This window comes from Symphalangus syndactylus, chromosome 12 (genome assembly GCF_028878055.3).
Source record: "Symphalangus syndactylus isolate Jambi chromosome 12, NHGRI_mSymSyn1-v2.1_pri, whole genome shotgun sequence".
In the NCBI taxonomy this organism is placed as follows: Eukaryota; Metazoa; Chordata; class Mammalia; order Primates; family Hylobatidae; genus Symphalangus; species Symphalangus syndactylus.
This window is the reverse complement of record NC_072441.2, coordinates 29,951,832-29,971,940: the sequence shown is the minus strand read 5'-3', so window position 1 is coordinate 29,971,940 and position 20,109 is coordinate 29,951,832. Positions and strand designations below refer to the sequence as shown.

At 37.9% G+C, this 20,109-nt stretch overlaps 1 protein-coding gene across 1 annotated transcript in view; it reads right to left on the bottom strand.

Moving 5' to 3' along the window:
• Positions 1 to 20,109, bottom strand: part of MSH4 (mutS homolog 4) — a 139,274-nt gene that overhangs the window by 62,353 nt on the left and 56,812 nt on the right. Inside the window, exon 8 of the mRNA XM_063624058.1 lies at positions 19,005 to 19,072. Coding sequence (XP_063480128.1) covers positions 19,005 to 19,072 — 68 coding nt within the window. The remainder of the gene's footprint in view (positions 1 to 19,004; positions 19,073 to 20,109) is intronic.

Here is a 20,109-nt window from a genome sequence, read left to right as displayed (position 1 = left end):
TCGTGACATGTGCACAAGCTTCAGTAGCCGATTTGATCAAGTGGAAGAAAGGGTATCAGTGATTGAAGATCAAATGAATGAAATGAAGCGAGAAGACAAGTTTAGAGAAAAAAGAGTGAAAAAAAAACAAACAAAGCCTCCAAGAAATACGGGACTATGTGAAAAGACCAAATCTACATCTGATTGGTGTACCTGAAAGTTACGGGGAGAATGGAACCAAGTTGGAACACTCTTCAGGATATTATCCAAGAGAACTTCTCCAACCTAGCAAGACAGGCCAACATTCAAATTCAAGAAATACAGGGAACGCCACAAAGATAATCCTCAAGAAGAGCAACCCCAAGACATATAATTGGCAGATTCACTAAGGTTGAAATGAAGGAAAAAACGTTAAGGGCAGCCAGAGAGAAAGGGCAGGTTACCCACAAAGGGAAGCCCATCAGTCTAACAGTGGATCTCTCAGCAGAAACTCTACAAGCCAGAAGAGAATGGGGGCCAATATTCAACATTCTTAAAGAAACGAATTTTCAACCCAGAATTTAATATCCAGCCAAACTAAGCTTCATAAGTGAAGCAGAAATAAAATCCTTTAGAGAGAAGCAGATGCTGAGAGATTTTTGTCACCACCAGGCCTGCCTTACAAGAGCTCCTGAAGGAAGCACTAAACATGGATAGGAATAACCGGTACCAACCACTGCAAAAACATGCCAAATTGTAAAGACCATCAATGCTATGGAAAAACTGCATAAATTAATGGGAGAAATAACCAGCTAGCATCACAATGACAGGATCAAATTCAGATATAACAATATTAACCTTAAATGTAAATGGGCTAAATGCCCCAATTAAAAGACACAGACTGGCAAGTTGGATAAACATTCAAGACCCATCGGTGTGCTGTATTCAGGAGACCCATCTCACGTGCAAAGACACATAGAGGCTCAAAATAAAGGGATGGAGGAAGATCTACTACGCAAATGGAAAGCAAAAAAAAGCAGGGGTTGCAATCCTAGTCTCTGATAAAACAGACTTGAAACCAACAAAGATCAAATGAGACAAAGAGGGCCATTACATATTGGTAAAGGGATCAATTCAACAAGAAGAACTAACTGTCCTAAATATATACACACCCAATACAGGAGCACCCAGATTCATAAAGCAAGTTCTTAGAGACCTACAAAGAGACTTAGACTCCTGCACAATAATAATGGGAGACTTTAACACCCCACTGTCAATATTAGACAGATCAACGAGACAGAAAATTAACAAGGATATCCAGGACTTGAACTCAGCTCTGAACCAAGTGCACCTAATAGCAATCTACAGAACTCGGAGTGGAGCCAAGATGGCCAAATAGGAACAGCTCCAGTCTACAGCTCCCAGCATGAGTGACACAGAAGACAGGTGATTTCTGCATTTCCAACTGAGGTAACGGGTTCATCTCACTGGGGAGTGTCAGAAAGCGGGTGCAGGACAGTGGGTGCAGCGAACCGAGCATAAGCCAAAGCAGGGCAGGCATTGCCTCACCCAGGAAGTGCAAGGGGTCAGGGAATTCCCTTTCCTAGTCAAAGAAAGGGGTGACAGACGGCACCTGGAAAATCGGGTCACTCCCACCCTAATACTGAGCTTCTCCAATGGTCTTAGCAAACGGCACACCAGGAGATTATATCCCACGCCTGACTCGGAGGGTCCTACACCCACGGAGCCTCACTCATTGCTAGCACAGCAGTCTGAGATCAAACTGCAAGGCGGCAGCGAGACTGGGGGAAGGGTGCCCGCCATTGCTGAGGCTTGAGTAGGTAAACAAAGCAGCCGGGAAGGTCGAACTGGGTGGAGCACACCACGGCTCAAGGAGGCCAGCCTGCCTCTGTAGACTCTACTTCTGGGGGCAGGGCACAGCCAAACAAAAGGCAGCAGAATCCTCTGCAGACTTAAATGTCCCTGTCTGACAGCCTTGAAGAGAGTAGTTGTTCTCCCAGCACACAGCTGGAGATCTGAGAATGGACAGACTGCCTCCTCAAGTAGGTCCCTGACCCCCGAGTAGCCTAACTGGGAGGCACCCCTCAGTAGGGGCATACTGACACCTCACACGGCCAGGTACTCCTGTGAGACAAAACTTCCAGAGGAATGATCAGGCAGCAACATCTGCTGTTAACCAATATCTGCTGTTCTGCAGCCTCTGCTGCTGATACTCATGCAAACAGGGTCTGGAGTGGACTTTCAGCAAACTCCAACAGACCTGCAGCTGAGGGTCCTGACTGTTAGAAGGAAAACTAACAAACAGAAAGGACATCCACACCAAAAACCCATCTGTACATCACCACCATCAAAGACCAAAGGTAGATAAAACCACAAAGATGGGGAAAAAACAGCAGAAAAACTGGAAACTCTAAAAATCAGAGCGCCTCTCCTCCTCCAAAGGAACGAAGCTCCTCACCAGCAACAGAACAACGCTGGAAGGAGAATGACTTTGACAAGTTGAGAGAAGAGGGCTTCAGACGATCAAACTACTCTGAGCTAAAGGAGGAAGTTCAAACGCATCGCAAACAAGTTAAAAACCTTGAAAAAAAATTAGACGAATGGCTAACTGGAATAACCAAGGCAGAGAAGTCCTTAAAGGACCTGATGGAGCTGAAAACCAAGACACGAGAACTACGTGATGAATGCACAAGCCTCCATAGCTGATTCCATCAACTGAAGAAAGGGTATCAGTGATGGAAGATGAAATGAATGAAATGAAGTGAGAAGTTTAGAGAAAAAAGAATAAAAAGAAACGAACAAAGCCTCCAAGAAATATGGGACTATGTGAAAAGACTAAATCTACGTCTCATTGGTGTACCTGAAAGTGATGAGGAAAATCGAACCAAGTTGGAAAACACTCTGCAGGATATTATCCAGGAGAACTTCCCGAATCTAGCGAGGCAGGTCAACATTCAAATTCAGGAAATACAGAGAACGCCACAAATATACTCCTCCAGAAGAGCAACTCCAAGACACATAATTGTCAGGTTCACCAAAGTTGAAATGAAGGAAAAAATGTTAAGGGCAGCCAGAGAGAAAGGTCAGGTTACCCACAAAGGGAAGCCCATCAGACTAACAGCTGATCTCTTGGCAGAAACTCTACAAGCCAGAAGAGAGTGGGGGCCAATATTCAACATTCTTAAAGAAAAGAATTTTCAACCCAGAATTTCATATCCAGCCAAACTAAGCTTCACAAGTGAAGGAGAAATAAAATCCTTTACAGAGAAGCAAATGCTGAGAGATTCTGACACCACCAGGCCGGCCCTACAAGAGCTCCTGAAGGAAGCACTAAACATGGAAAGGAACAACCAGTACCAGCCACTGCAAAAACATGCCAAATTGTAAAGACCATTGAGGCTAGGAAGAAACTGCATCAACTAACGAGAAAATAACCAGCTAACATCATAATGACAGGATCAAATTCACACATAACAATGTTAACTTTAAATGTAAATGGGCTAAATGCTCCAATTAAAAGACACAGACAGGCAAATTGGATAAAGAGTCAAGACCCATCAGTGAGCTGTATTCAGGAAACCCATCTCATGTGCAGAGACACACATAGACTCAAAATAAAGGGATGGAGGAAGATCTACCAAGCAAATGGGAAACAAAAAAAATGCAGGGGTTGCAATCCTAGTCTCTGATAAAACAGACTTGAAACCAGCAAACATAAAAAGAGACAAAGAAGGCCATTACATAATGGTAATGGGATCAATTAAACAAGAAGAGCTAACTATCCTAAATACATACGCACCCAATACAGGAGCACCCAGATTCATAAAGCAAGTCCTTAGAGACCTACAAAGAGACTTAGACTCCCACACAATAATAATGGGAGACTTTAACACCCCACTGTCAACATTAGACAGATCAACGAGACAGAAAGTTGACAAAGATATCCAGGAATTAAACTCAGCTCTGCACCAAGCAGACCTAATAGACATCTACAGAACTCTCCACCACAAATCAACAGAATATACATTGTTCTCAGCATCACACCACACCTATTCCAAAACTGACCATTTAGTTGGACATAAAGAACTCCTCAGCAAATGTAAAAGAACAGAAATTATAACAAACTGTCTCTCAGACCACAGTGCAATCAAACTAGAACTCAGGATTAAGAAACTCACTCAAAAATGTTCAACTACATGGAAACTGAACAACCTGCTCCTGAATGACTACTGGGTAAATAACGAAATGAAAGTGGAAATAAAGATGTTCTTTGAAACCAATGAGAACAAAGACACAACATACCAGAATCTCTGGGACACATTCAAAGCAGTGTGTAGAGGGAAATTTATAGCACTAAATGCCCACAAGAGAAAGCAGGAAAGATCCAAAATTGACACCCTAACATCACAATTAAAAGAACTAGAAAGGCAAGAGCAAACACATTCAAAAGCTAGCAGAAGGCAAGAAATAACTCAAATCAGAGCAGAACTGAAGGAAATAGAGGCACAAAAAACCCTTCAAAAAATTAATGAATCCAGGAGCTGTTTTTTGAAAAGATCAACAAAATTGATAGACCACTAGCAAGACTAATAAAGAAGAAAAGAGAGAAGAATCAAATAGACGCAATAAAAAATGATAAAGGGGATATCACCACCGATCCCACAGAAATACAAACTACCATCAGAGAATACTATAAACACCTCTACGCAAATAAACTAGAAAATCTAGAAGAAATGGGTAAATTCCTTGACACATACACCCTCCCAAGACTAAACCAGGAAGAAGTTGAATCTCTGAATAGACCAATAACAGGTTCTGAAATTGAGGCAATAAGTAATAGCTTACCAACCAAAAAAACTCCAGGACCAGATGGATTCACAGCCGAATTCTACCAGAGGTACAAGGAGGAGCTGGTACCATTCCTTCTGTAACTATTCAGATCAACAGAAAAAGAGGTAATCCTCCCTAACTCATTTTATGAGGCCAGCATCATCCTGATACCAAAGCCTGGCAGAGACACAACAAGAAAAGAGAATTTTAGACCAATATCCCTGATGAACATTGACGCAAAAATCCTCAATAAAATACTGGCAAACCGAATCCAGCAGCACATCAAAAAGCTTATCCACCATCATCAAGTGGGCTTCATCCCTGGGATGCAAGGCTGGTTCAACATACGAAAATCAATAAACGTAATCCAGCATATAAACAGAACCAATGACAAAAACCATATGATTATCTCAATAGATGCAGAAAAGGCCTTTGACAAAATTCAACAACCTTCATGCTGAAAACTCTGAATAAATTAGGTATTGATGGGGCATATCTCAAAATAATAAGAGCTATCTGTGACAAACCCACAGCCAATATCATACTGAATTGCAAAAACTGGACGCATTCCCTTCAAAAACTGGCAGAAGACAGGGATGACCTCTCTCAACACTCCTAGTCAACATAGTGTTGGAAGTTCTGGCCAGGGCAATCAGGCAGGAGAAGGAAATAAAGGGTATTCAATTAGGAAAAGAGGAAGTCAAATTGTCCCTGTTTGTAGATGACATGATTGTATATCTAGAAAACCCCATCGTCTCAGCCCCAATTCTCCTTAAGCTGATAGGCAACTTCAGTAAAGTCTCAGGATACAAAATCAATGTGCAAAAATCACAAGCATTCTTATACACCAATAACAGACAAACAGAGAGCCAAATCATGAATGAACTCCCATTCACAATTGCTTCAAAGAGAATAAAATACGTAGGAATCTAACTTACAAGGGACATGAAGGACCTCTTCAAGGAGAACTACAAACCACTGCTCAATGAAATAAAAGAGAATACAAACAAATGGAAGAACATTCCATGCTCATGGATAAGAAGAATCAATATCGTGAAAATGGCCATAGTGCCCAAGGTAATTTATAGATTCAATGCCATCCCCATCGAGCTACCAACGACTTTCTTCACAGAATTGGAAAAAACTACTTTAAAGTTCATATGGAACCAAAAAAGAGCCCGCATTGCCCAGAAAATCCTAAGCCAAAAGAACAAAGCTGGAGGCATCACGCTGCCTGACTTCAAACCATACAAGGCTACAGTAACCAAAACAGCACAGTACTGGTGCCAAAAGAGAGATATGGACCAATGGAACAGAACAGAGCCCTCAGAAATAATGCCGCATATCTACAATCATCTGACAAACCTGACAAAAACAAGAAACGGGCAAACAATTCCCTATTTAATAAATGGTGCTGGGAAAACTGGCTACCTATATGTAGAAAGCTGAAAGTGGATCCCTTCCTTACACCTTATACAAAAATTAATTCAAGATGGATTAAAGACTTACAAGTTAGACCTAAAACCATAAAAACCCTAGAAGAAAACCTAGGCAATACCATTCAGGACATAGGCATGGGCAAGGACTTCATGTCTAAAACACCAGAAGCAATGGCAACAAAAGCCAAAATTGACAAATGGGATCTAATTAAACTAAAGAGCTTCTTCACAGCACAAGAAACTACCATCAGAGTGAACAGGCAACCTACAGAAGGGGAGAAAATTTTTGCAATCTACTCATCTGACAAAGGGCTAATATCCAGAATCTACAATGAACTCAAACAAGTCTACAAGAAAAAAACAACCCCATCAAAAAGTGGGCAAATGATATGAACAGACACTTCTCAAAAGAAGATATTTCTGTCTCCAACAGACACATGAAAACATGCTCATCATCACTGGTCATCAGAGAAATGCAAATCAAAACCACAATGAGATACCATCTCACACCAGTTAGAATGGCCATCATTAAAAAGTCAGGAAACAACAGGTGCTGGAGAGGATGTGGAGAAATAGGAACACTTTTACACTATTGGTGGGACTGTAAACTAGTTCAACCATTGTGGAAGTCAGTGTGGCGATTCCTCAGGGATCTAGAACTAGAAATATCATTTGACCCAGCCATCCCATTACTGGGTATATACCCAAAGGATTATAAATCATGCTGCTATAAAGACACATGCACACGTATGTTTATTGCGGCACTATTCACAATAGCAAAGACTTGGAATGAAGCCAAATGTCCAAGACTGATAGACTGGATTAAGAAAATGTGGCACATATACACCATGGAATACTATGCAGCCATAAAAAAGGGTGAGTTCCTATCCTTTGTAGGGACATGGATGAAGCTGGAAACCATCATTCTCAGCAAACTATCTCAAGGACAAAAAACCAGACACCATAGGTTCTCATTCATAGGTGGGCATTGAACAATGAGAACACTTGGACACAGGAAGGGGAACATCACACACTGGGGCCTGTTGTGGGGTGGGGGACGGGGGAGAGATAGCATTAGGAGATATACCTAATGTTAAATGACGAGTTGATGGGTGCAGCACACCAACATGGCACATGTATACATATGTAACTAACCTGCACATTGTGTACATGTACCCTAAAACTTAAAGTATAATAAAAAAAAAACTACAGAACTCCCCACCCCAAATAAACAGAATATACATTCTTCTCAGCACCATATCCCACTAATTCTAAAATCGACCACATAATTGGAAGTAGAACACTCCTCAGCAAATGTATAAGAATAGAAATCACAACAAACTGCCTCTCAGACCACAGTGCAATAAATTAGAAGTCAGGATTAAGAGACTCACTCAAAACCGCACAACTACATGGAAACTGAGCAACCTGCTCCTGAATGACTACTGAGTAAATAACGAAATGAAGGGAGAAATAAAGATGTTCTTCAAAACCAATGAGAACAGAGACACAACGTACCAGAATCTCTGGGACACGTTTAAAGCAGTGTGTAGAGGGAAATTTATACCACTAAATGCCCACAAGAGAAAGCAGGAAAGATCTCAAATCGACACCCTAACATAACAATTAAAACAACTAGAGAAGCAAGAGCAAACAAATTCAAAAGTAGCAGAAGACAAGAAATAACTAAAATCAGAGCAGAACTAAAGGAAATACAGACACAAAAAACCCTTCGAAAAATCAGTGAGTCCAGGAGCTGATTTTTTTAAAAGATCAACAAAAGAGATAGCCCAATAGCAAGACTAATAAAGAATAAAAGAAGAATCAAATAGACGCAATAAAAAATGATAAAGTGGATATCACCATCGATCCCACAGAAATACAACCTACCATCAGAGAATACTATAAACACCTCTATGCAAATAAACTAGAAAATCTAGAAGAAATGGATAAATTCCTGGACACATACACTCTCCTAAGACTAAACCAGGAAGAAGGTAAATCTGTGAATAGACCAATAACAGGTTCTGAAATTGAGGCAATAATTAATAGCCTACCAACCAAAAAAAGTCCAGGACCAGACGGATTCATAGCCGAATTCTACCAGAGGTACAAGGAGGAGCTGGGACCATTCCTTCTGAAACTATTGTGATCAACAGAAAAAGAGGGAATCCTCCTTAACTCATTTTATGAAGCCAGCATCATCCTGATACCAAAGCCTGGCAGAGACACAACAAAAAAAGAGAATTTTAGGCTAATATCCCTGATGAACATGAATGCGAAAATCCTCAATAAAATACTGGCAAACCGAATCCAGCAGCACATCAAAAAGCTTATCCACCACCATCAAATCGGCTTCATCCCCGGGATGCAAGTCTGGTTCAACATTCACAAATCAATAAACGTAATCCATCACAAAAACAGAACCAATGACAAACACCACATGATTATCTGAATAGATGCAGAAAAGGCCTTCAGCAATATTCAACAGCATTTCATGCTAAAAACTCTCAATAAAATGGGTATCAATGTTATGTATCTCAACATAATAAGAGCTATTAATGACAAATCTACAGCCAATATCATAGTGAATGGGCAAAAACTGGAAGCATTCCCTTTGAAAACTGGCACAAGACAAGGATGCCCTCTCTCACCACTCCTATTGAACATAGTATTGGAAGTTCTGGCCAGGGCAGTCAGGCAAGAGAAAGCAATAAAGGGTATTCAAATAGGAAGAGAGGAAGTCAAATTGTCTCTGTTTGCAGAAGACATGATTGTATATTTAGAAAACCCCATCATCTCAGCTCAAAATTTTCTTAAGGTGATAAGCAACTTCAGCAAAGTCTCTGGATACAAAATCAATGTGCAAAATCACAAGCATTCCTATACACCAATAATAGATAAACAGAGAGCCAAATCATGAGTGAACTCCCATTCACTATTGCTACTAACAGAAAAAAATACCTAGGAATGCAACTTACAAGGGATGTGAAGGACCTCTTCAAGGAGAACTACAACCCACTGCTCAAGGAAATAAGAGAGGACACAAACAAATGGAAAAACATTCCATGCTCATGGATAAGAAGAATCAATATCGCGAAAATAACCATAATGCCCAAAGTAATTTATAGATTCAAGGCTATCCCCATCAAGCTACCACTGACTTTCTTCACAGAATTGGAAAAAATTATTTTAAAGTTCATATGGAACCAAAAAAGGGCCCGCATAGCCAAGACAATCTTGGGCAAGAAAAACAAAGCATCACAGTATCGGACTTCACACTTTACTACAAGGCAACAGTAACCAAAACAGCATGGTACTGATACCAAAACAGATATATAGACCAATGGAACATAACGGAGGCCTCAGAAATAACACCACACATGTACGACCATCTGATCTTTGACAAACCTGACACATACAAGCAATGGGGAAAATATTCCCTATTTAATAAATGGTGTTGGGAAAACTGGCTAGCCACATGCAGAAAACTGAAACTAGACCCCTTCCTTACACCTTATACAAAAATAAACTCAAGATGGATCAAAGACTTAAATGTTAGACCTAAAACCATACAAACCCTAGAAGAAAACCTAGGCAATACCATTCAGGACATAGGCATGGGCAAAGACTTCATGTCTAAAACACCAAAAGCAATGGCAACAAAAGCCAAAATTGACAAGTGGGATCTAATTAAACTAAAGAGCTTCTGCACAGCAAAAGAAACTATCATCAGAGTGAATAGGCAACCTACAGAATGGGAGAAAATTTTTACAATCCATCCATCTACAAAGGGCTAATATCCAGAATCTAGAAATAACTTAAACAAATTTACAAGAAAAAAGCAAACAACTCCATCAAAAAATGGGCAAAGGATATGAACAGACACTTCTCAAAAGAAGACATTTATGCAGCCAACAGACATATGAAAAAATGCTTATCATCACTGGTCATTAGAGAAATGCAAATCAAAACCACAACTAGATACCATCTCACGCCAGTTAGAATGGCAATCATTAAAAAGTAAGGAAACAAGAGATGGTGGAGAGGATGTGGAGAAATAGGATCCCTTTTACACTGTTGGTGGGAGTGTAAATTAGTTCAACCATTGTGGAAGACAGTGTGGTGATTCCTCAAGGATCTAGAACTAGAAATACCATTTGACCCAGCAATCCCATTACTGGGCATATACCCAAAAGATTATAAATCATTCTATGATAAAGACATATGTACATGTATGTTTATTGCAGCACTATTCACAATAGCAAACACTTGGAACCAACCCAAATATCCATCAATGATAGACTGGATTAAGAAAATGTGGCACATATACACCATGGAATACTATGCAGCCATAAAAAAGGATGAGTTCATGTGCTTTGCAGGGACATGGTTGAAGCTGGAAACCATTATTCTCAGCAAACTATCACAAGATTAGAAAACCAAACACCGCATGTTCTCACTCATAAGTGCGAGTTGAACAATGAGAACACATGGACACAGGGAGGGGAACATCACACACTGGGGTCTACGAGGGGTGGAGGGCTAGGGGAGGGATAACATTAGGAAAAATACCTAATGTAGTTGACAGGTTGATAGGTGCAGCAAACCACCCTGGCACGTGTTTACCTATGTAACAGAACTGCATGTTCTGCGCATGTAACCCAGAACCTAAAATATATTAAAAAAGAAGAAAGAAAGAAAGAGAGAAAGAAAGAAAGAAAGAAAGAAAGAAAGAAAGAAAGAAAGAAAGAAAGAAAGAAAGAGAAAGAAAGAAAGAAAGAAAAAAGGATGGGAAGTAACATTGACCCTTAAAAACCTTATGGCGCTAATTATAATTTTTTTTCTGAACAGAAAAAAAGGTTCCAGATTCTTAGCTTGCTGAATTACCTTAAACCTAGACCAGAAGACTTTTTAAAAATCTGATAGTCAAACTGAGTATAGAAGCAGGCAAGCTATTCACAGATATTTCTCAGAAAACTAGTTGGTCAAAGTGATATTTTTTTCCTAATTTAACCAGAAATTGTCTAGTGCAAAAAGATGTATATTACTAATTCCTATAACTAGTGCCACTGTATGAAACTGTGTGACTGCATAATACTATATGTTACATAAATTGACAATAAAGAGATTGCTGTCAGGTATAATCTGATGATTAATTCTTTCCTAACATACCCTTCGCTTATACACTGTTAAAGGTTGAATTGTGTTCCCTCTAAAAAAATTCTGTTGAAGTTCTAACCCACAGTAACTCAAAATGTGATCTTATTTGGAAATAGGGTCATTCAGAGGTTAGTAATTGTTACAATGATATAATACTGGAGTGGGGTAGGCCCCTAATCCAATAATATTGATGTCATACAAAGACAGCCATGTGACACGTGGAAACACAGGGATACCACCCTTTCATGAGGAAACACAGATTGGAGTTATGAAGATTCGAGCCAAGAAATGGCAATAATTGTAAACAAATCACCAAAAGCTAGGAAGAGGCAAGAAAGGATTCCCCTACAGGTTTCGCAGAGAGAGCATGGCCCTAAAACACCTTGATTTCAGATTATTAGCTTCCAAATCTGTAAGACAATAAATTTCTATTATTTTAGGATGTGCAGTTCATAGTGTTTTGTTATACAGCCTTAGAAAACTAATACAGGCCAGGCACAGTGACTCACACCCATAAACTCAGCACTTCGGGAGGCCAAGATGGGAGGATTGCTTGAGCCCAGGAGTTCAAGACAAGCCTGGGCAAAAAGGCAATATCCCATCTCTACAAAAAACTTAAAAATTAGCTGGGTGTGGTAGCGCATGCCTGTGGTCTTGGCTACTTAGGAGGCTGAGGTAGGAAGATCGCATAGGCCAGAGAGGTCAAGTCTAAAATAAACTATGATCACACCACTGCACTCCATCTTGGATAACAGAGTGAGACTGTATCTCAAAAAAGAAAGAAACAACAAAAAAAAACTAATACAAATACTAATTATCTATATAAAGTGGCCATTTTCTGTTCTATTAAACTGCATTGCATTTTTCTATGTAAAATATGCTATTTATAAGTAAAAACTGTTCTTTAAGTATTTAAGATATTTTTCATTCAAAAATATCATCCAAAGCAGTGACATCTGGCAAAATATCATAAACGTTAACTGTGGTACTTTGTTGATATTTATATTGATTATTCATGTTTAAGTCTCTGAAAATCCTAAAACATTTACTGATTCCAACAACACTGTTAGACAAATGCAAAGAAAAAAAGGATTAGGCTAGCAACATATTCAAAAACAAAGTGAAGAATCCTCCATATATATTGAAAAATCATTTTATTTTAATATGAACAATGTGATGTAGTATTAGCTGTCAGGGCCCAAATAGTTCGAAGAAGAGAGCATCATTGGTGTGGGGGAGGCAAAGCCAGAGCAGGGAGAGGACGGAGGGGTGGTATAGCACAGGAGGACAAGGAAGGCATCTAAACTGAAGGTCTACCTAGCAAGGGTATATAAGCCTGAATATGAACAACAGGAGGTTATTCATGCAAGGGAAGAGGGAAACCCTGACACAAGTTTTGGGTCCCAAGTAGGCTGAAGAAAGCCTCCTCTGCATAGAAGGGCAGCTTGAGCCTGACAGAGGTGAGAAGGATTTCTGCATAGGAAGACAGTTCAGCAGGGAGTACTAGAGCATAGGCAGAGTGAAGATGGTATCTGCATGGGGGAGGGAGTGGCAGTAGTAGGAGACTGGTATTCCTCCTGAATATATCAAATATATTAATATATTAAGAATAATGAGGACTTCTCATTGGATAATAGGGTTTCTCATCAGGTTTTACACTGACAGAGAAGAGAGTTACTAATATGGAAAGAGAGAAAACTAGTATGAACCCTGTGACTGTAAATTGAAATTGGAAGTATTGGTATGAACACATGATTTTCTATTGTATAGATAAACACAGAAATAAATATAGAGGTCAATATCTATATTTATGCATATATATATATATATATATATATATATATATACACACACACACTTATTCCCTAGCCATGAGAGGGTTTTAGAATGGTGATACCCCAATAGCAATAAGTATATCTGGTGCTCAAATCTTGATTTCTAATACCATTCCTTACTAAAATGAATCAGGACTCCTGGGGAAATAGTTGATTCAAAGGCTACCAAGGAAAGTACAAGATAAGCCTGGCTCATTTTCTTGAGGCAGAAAATGATAAAGTTCTCAAAGAATTGTGGATGCATTTCCAAAGAGCATAGAAGCAAATTAGAAGAAGCTTGCACAGGTCAAATCTGAGACAATGTGAGAATCAAAATAAATATTGACAGTAATAGACTATAACCAATTGAATATAAAATCATCAGTCCATATGGATTAAATACATACATACATAAATTTAAAGTTGGATAAATTGAAAGAAGAGCAAAATATTTACATGGTTTCAAGCTACTTCCCCACAAAATACTTATTAATTAAATGGGGGAAATCGTAATTGTACAGCAATTTTACACCATCTCAACCAAGTATACAAACTTATCATCATAATGAGACAAATCAAAATTGTGTGCCATATAAGAAGATGCAATGAGAAGAACGCATCATCACTTCTGTGATATTTCTGCCAATGTTATGTAACCTGAATCTAACAATAAAAAAAATCAGGCTGGGTGTGGTGGCTCATGCCTGTAACCCCAGCACTTTGGGAGGCTGAGGCAGGCAGATCACTTGAGGTCAGGAGTTTGAGACCATCCTGACCAACATGGTGAAACCCTGTCTCTACCAAAAATATAAAAATTAGCCAGGCATGGTGGGGGGTGCCTGTAATCCCAGCTACTTGGGAGGCTGAGGTAGGAGAATCACTTGAACCTGGGAGGCAGAGGTTGCAGTGAGCCGAGATTATGCCACCGCATTCCAGCCTGAGTGACAGAGTGAAACTCTGTCTCAAAAAAAACCAAAAAAAAACAAACAAAAAGAAAGAAAAATACTTACTAATTTCTGGGGAAAAGCCCACAAAAAGTCATGCAGGCTCAGCTCTGGATAACATAATAATTTTCATAATAATTTTGATCTAACTAAAACTGTTATAATCATACTGGGTGATGAAAAGTAGGGATGTAAGTATCCATGTTTATGGGAGACAAGGAAGAAAACAGAGTTAAGTATTCATTTTTCTGGTAGGGGATTAACATGAATATAATCAAGAAAGTGAAAAGACAACCCACAGAACGGGAGAAAATATCTACAAATCATATATCCAATAAGGGATTGGTATCCAAAATATATAAAGAACTCTTACAACTCAGTAATAAAAACACAAACAACCCAATTTAAAATGGGCAAATAATATGAATAAATATTTCTCCAAGGAAGATACAAATGGCTAATAAGCATATAAAAAGATGCTCGACATTGTCAGTCATCATGGAAATGTATACCAAAACTATGAGACACCCAACAGGCTCGCCAGAATCAAAAATTAAGATAATAACAAGTCTTGGCAAGGATGTGGAGAAATCAGAATCCTCAAACACTGCTGGTGGATACCTAAAATGATAAAGTCACTTTGCAAAACAATCCAGCAGTTCCTCAAATTATTAAACATAGAGTTATCACATGACCCAGCAATTCCATTCCTAGGTGTATATCAAGACAAATGAAAAATGTATGTCCCTAGAAAAACTTGCACACAAATATTTATAGCATTATTCATAATAGTCAAAAGTGAAAACAACCTAATTAGCCATCAACTGATAAACTGATAAACCAAATGTGTTATATCCATACAATGGAATATTATTTGTCAATAAAAAGAATAAAGTATTGATAAATGCTACAACTTGAAACTTGAAAACGTTATGCTAAGTTAAAAATCCAGTCATAAAAGACTACCTGTACATATTAAAATGTTCCATTTATATAAAATGTCCAGGATAGGTAAATCTGTAGAGACAAACAATAGATTAGTGGTTGTCTAAGGCTGGGGAAAGGGGGTTAGAAGGAATGGGAAGTTATTGCTAGTGGGTGCAGGATTGCTTCTGGGGATGATTAAAATGTTCTAAAATTGACTGTGGTGATGGTTGTACAACTCTGTGAATGCATTAAAAACAATTAAATTGTAGGCTTTGAATGTGTGAATTGTAATCTATGTAATTACATCTCAATAAAGTTGTCTTATTTTTAAAAGTGAATTGTGAAATACATGTAGAAGTTAAACATATTACAATAATAGCATAATGGTAGGGAAGAGGGAAATGATGGTATACTAGTGCAAGGCTCTTATATCATATGGAAAGTATTATAATATTATTTAAAAGTGGACTGAGGCTGTGTCCGATGGTTCACACCTATAATCCCAACATTTTGGAAGGCCTAGGCAGGTGGATCGCTTGGGGTCAGGAGTTTGAGACCAGCCTGGCCAACATCGTGAAACCCCATCTCTACTAAAAATATGAAAGTTAGCATGGCATGGTGGCATGCCTGTAATCCCAGCTACTAGGGAGGCTGAGGCACAAGAATCACTTGAAGCTGGGAGACAGAGATGGCAGTGAGCCGAGATGGCGCCACTGCACTCCAGCCTGGGTGACAGAGCAAGACTCTGTCTCAAAAAATAAAATAAAAAATAAACAAAAATGGACTGAATTCAGCTAAAGATGTACTCTATAAACACTAAGTCAATAATTAAGCTAATGAACGCAATGAGTTATATCTAATAAGCCGACAAGGGAAATGAGATGGAATCATAAAAAATAATACAAAAGGCAGAAAAAAAGAAAAAAGGGAGCAAACAGATGAGAAAAATGAAAAAAAAAAAAACCAAGATGGCAGATTTAAATAAAAACATATCAATAATCTTATTAAGTGTAAATGTAATAAATACCTCAATTAAAAGTAAGGTATTCTCTGATTGTATGCAAAAAGTTAAGACCTAACTATATGTCACCTACAAAAAACCTTCTTTAAATATAAAGACAAAAATAAGTTAAAAGCAAAAGGATGGTAAAGATATGCCATGGCAACACTGACCAAAAGAAAGCTGGAGTGGCTATATTAATATAGACACAGTAGATTTCATAGCAAAAAATACTACTAGGGATAAAAAGGGTCATTTCATAATGACAACAGGCTCAATTTATAGAGGATATAGCAATCTTAAATGTTGATGAACCTAATAACAAAGATTCCAAATACATTAGATAAAAACTGATAAAACTGCAAGGAAAAATAGACAAATCCACAATTACATTTGGAGATTTTGACGCTCCTTTCTTAATAACTGATAGAACAAATAGAACAACAACAAAAAAAACGCTAAACACCATGAGGATATAGGAGATTTGAAGAACACTACCACACAACTTGAACAAAGTGACATTTATGGAACGCTCCAACCAACAGCAGCAAAATATACACTGTTTTCAAGTTCACATGGAACATTTACCAAGATTAACTCTATTTTGGGCCATAAAAAAAGTCAATAAATCTAAAAGGATCTATATTATATAATACATGGTCTCTGACCATTGGGGAATTAAATTAGAAACCAATAACAAAAAGATATTTGGAAAGTCCCCAAATACTGGAAATAAAATAACATACCTCTAAAAACCCATACATCAAATAATTTTTAAAAAGAAATTAAAAAGTGTTTTGACCTTTTTGAAAGAAAAAGAAATCACAACATATCTAAAATTGTGGAATACAGCTAAAGCATTACTCAGAGGGAAATTTATAGTACTAAAATGCTTATATTAGAAGGAAAAAAGGTCTCAAATCTGTGACCTCAGCTTCCTCCTTTACAACCTCAAAAAAGAACAGTAGGCACAGAGTAAGCAGAAGACACAGTGATAAAACCAGAAATCAGTGAAATAGAGAACAGGAGAAAAAAAGAGAAACCAATGAAATACAAAGTGGGTTCCTTGAGAATACCAATAAAATTGATAACGTCTAGCCAGGCTGATTAAGAAAAACAGAGAACATACTAAAGTTATCAATATCAGGAATGAGAGAGTATATCACTGCCAATTTTACAGATATAAGAAGGATATTATGAGATAGTTTATGCTGATACATTGAAAAGTCGGGTGAAATGAAAAATTCTTTAAAAGACACAAGCTACCAAAGCTCATTCAAGAAGAAACAGATAACCTGAAGAGCACTATGCCTATTTAATAAGTAGAATTTATAGTTAAAAACCTTCCTACCAAAAAAATTCCAGGCTTTAATGGCTTCATTTGTGAATTCTACCAAATATGTAAGGAAGAAATAATACCAGTTCTATGTAAACTCTACCAGAAAATTAAAGAGGAAGGGATACTTCCAAACTTATTTTATGAGGGCTGCTAATTTAATTCCAAACATCAGTTGTTTTAGGTTACTTCCCATTTGTATATACTGAAGTATAAGCAGCTTCAATTATTTAAGGAAACTCAGTTCTGTGCCTGCCCAACAGCTAAAGCTTTTCAATCTAGCGATGATTTTATTATAAATGAACCTTAAGAGTATTTTCTTTATAATACAAAAAGGCTTCCCAAATATAGATTAGCTTTCAATGGATTTACAAACGTCATCAAATTGTAAATTAAATTTTATTGATGTGCAAGACTTTTCTTTTTATGCATATGCACAAAAATATACCTGTATTTCATTATAGTAAATATTCTTCAGTTCATCTTAAACAGAAGAATGAAAGTTATTATCACTTTCTTTACACAATGTACCCATAAGCACTATTTAAATTTGAAAAATATCCAGAAAAGGTGTTGTTTCATTCTTAAAGGTTAAGAATATTTAAAGACTTGGCCAAGCGTGATGGCTCACACCTGTAATCCCAGTACTTTGGGAAGCCGAGGTGGGCAGATCACTTGAGGTCAGGAGTTCGAGATCAGCCTGGCCAACATGGTGAAACCCCATCTCTACCAAAAATACAAAAATTAGCCAGGCATGGTGGTGTGTGCCTGTAATCTCAGCTACCTGGGAGGCTGAGGCAAGAGAATCGCTTGAACCTGAGAGACAGAGGTTTCAGTGAGCCAAAATCGTGCCACTGCACTCCAGCCTTGGTGACAGAGTGAGACTCCATCTCAAAAAATAAATAACAATATTTGAAGACTAATCAAACTTCACATAATGATCACTTTTAAGAGAATCTTTAGCTCTAATATATTTTAGTTATTTATTAGGCAAATATTATCATAGTCTAAGTCTTTTGAAAATTATATATAACTCCTTAATATTTGATCAGTGAAAATAGCCCAATTCCTCAACTATCTAAAAAACATTTTTTTTTGAGACAAGGTCTCACTATGTTACCCAGGCTGGACTGCAGTGATGTGAACACAGCTCACTGCAGCCTTGACCTCCCAAGGCTCAAGTTATCCTCCCACTTCAGCCTCCCACCATGCCCATGGTGTTGATTTTTTGATTTTGCATTTTTTGATTTTTTGATTTTGCATTTTTTGATTTTTTGTAGAGATGGGGTCTCACTTTCTTGCCCAGGCTTGTCTTGAACTGCCTTGACCTCCCAAAGTGTTGGGATTATAGGCATGAGTCACCATGCCTGGCTGAAATTTTAAATTTCACTATAACATACAGGATAACATGTTAGGAAAACAGTTTCCTCTACAATGGCATAAAATACTCCAGATATCAATAATGGACTTTCCCAAAACATCTTTGATATTTTCCAATTGTTACATTACATTAAGACAAGTTCCATCACATAATGTATAATAATATAATACAAAATGTATACAAAAACATACCGTGTCTTGCTTTGGAATTTGGACTAAAACAGAAAGAAGCTGCTCTGTATCAAGAAATCTTGATATAACTGAAACAAACAAACAAATGTGAGTATTTAAACTTTATGGTGCAGTTGAAAATATTGACTATGTAAAATATTATCCTCAAAGAATAAAATAGAACAGTTCTACCTGCAAATATTATCTGTTTTGTCTTCTTTAACTATCTTACATGTAAAATGAATATAACTAAATTCTAATGCTCTTTTGTTAATTTTGATTACTCAGTCTCACCTCAAAATTTAATGCTGCTAACCATCCCTTCTGCTATGATTTGCTTGTCCCCACCAAAACTCATGTTGAAACCTTAATTCCTAGTGTGGCAATGTTGGGAGATAAAACATTTAATAGGTGGGGTCTAGTGGAAAACATTTGGGTCACAGAGGCTCCACTCTCATGGGCAGCTTAGTGCCATTCCTACCGTGATGAGTGAGTTAACCCCTTAAAAAAACTGGATTAGTTTACACAGAAAGGGACTAGCTCCCACACAAGAACAGGTTGTAGAAAGTGAGGATGCCCCTCATTTTGCTCTTTGCTTATATCTATTTCCTCCTTGACCATCCTCCATGTTATGATGCATCATGAAAGCCCTGATCAGAGGCTGAGTAGATGCCAATGCCATACACTTGGACTTTCCAGTCACTGGAATTTTGACCCAAATAAACTCGTTTCTTTGTAAATTACCCAGCCTCAGGTATTCCATTATAGCAACACGACTTACCCTCCTTCTTGAAACTCCACTTCTCTAGTTTTGATATTGTCTATCACAATTTTCTTCTCATCTTTTTGATCTCTACTTTTCTTCATGATACTCAAAAGATGCTTAGTTTAAAAGTATAGTTCAACCACTAACCACATAACCTTCCCAAGAGTTACCTAACTTCTCTAAACAATAGCTGTTCTCATCTTTTAAATGCTGATAACATCTACCTCTCAGGTGTGTTGTGAGAATTAAGTGAGGTAATACTTGTGCTACAGTTTGAATATGACCCCCGATGTTCATGTGTTGGAAACTTGACCCCCCAATGCAACCGTCTTGAAAGGCAGGATCTTTAAGAGATGGTTA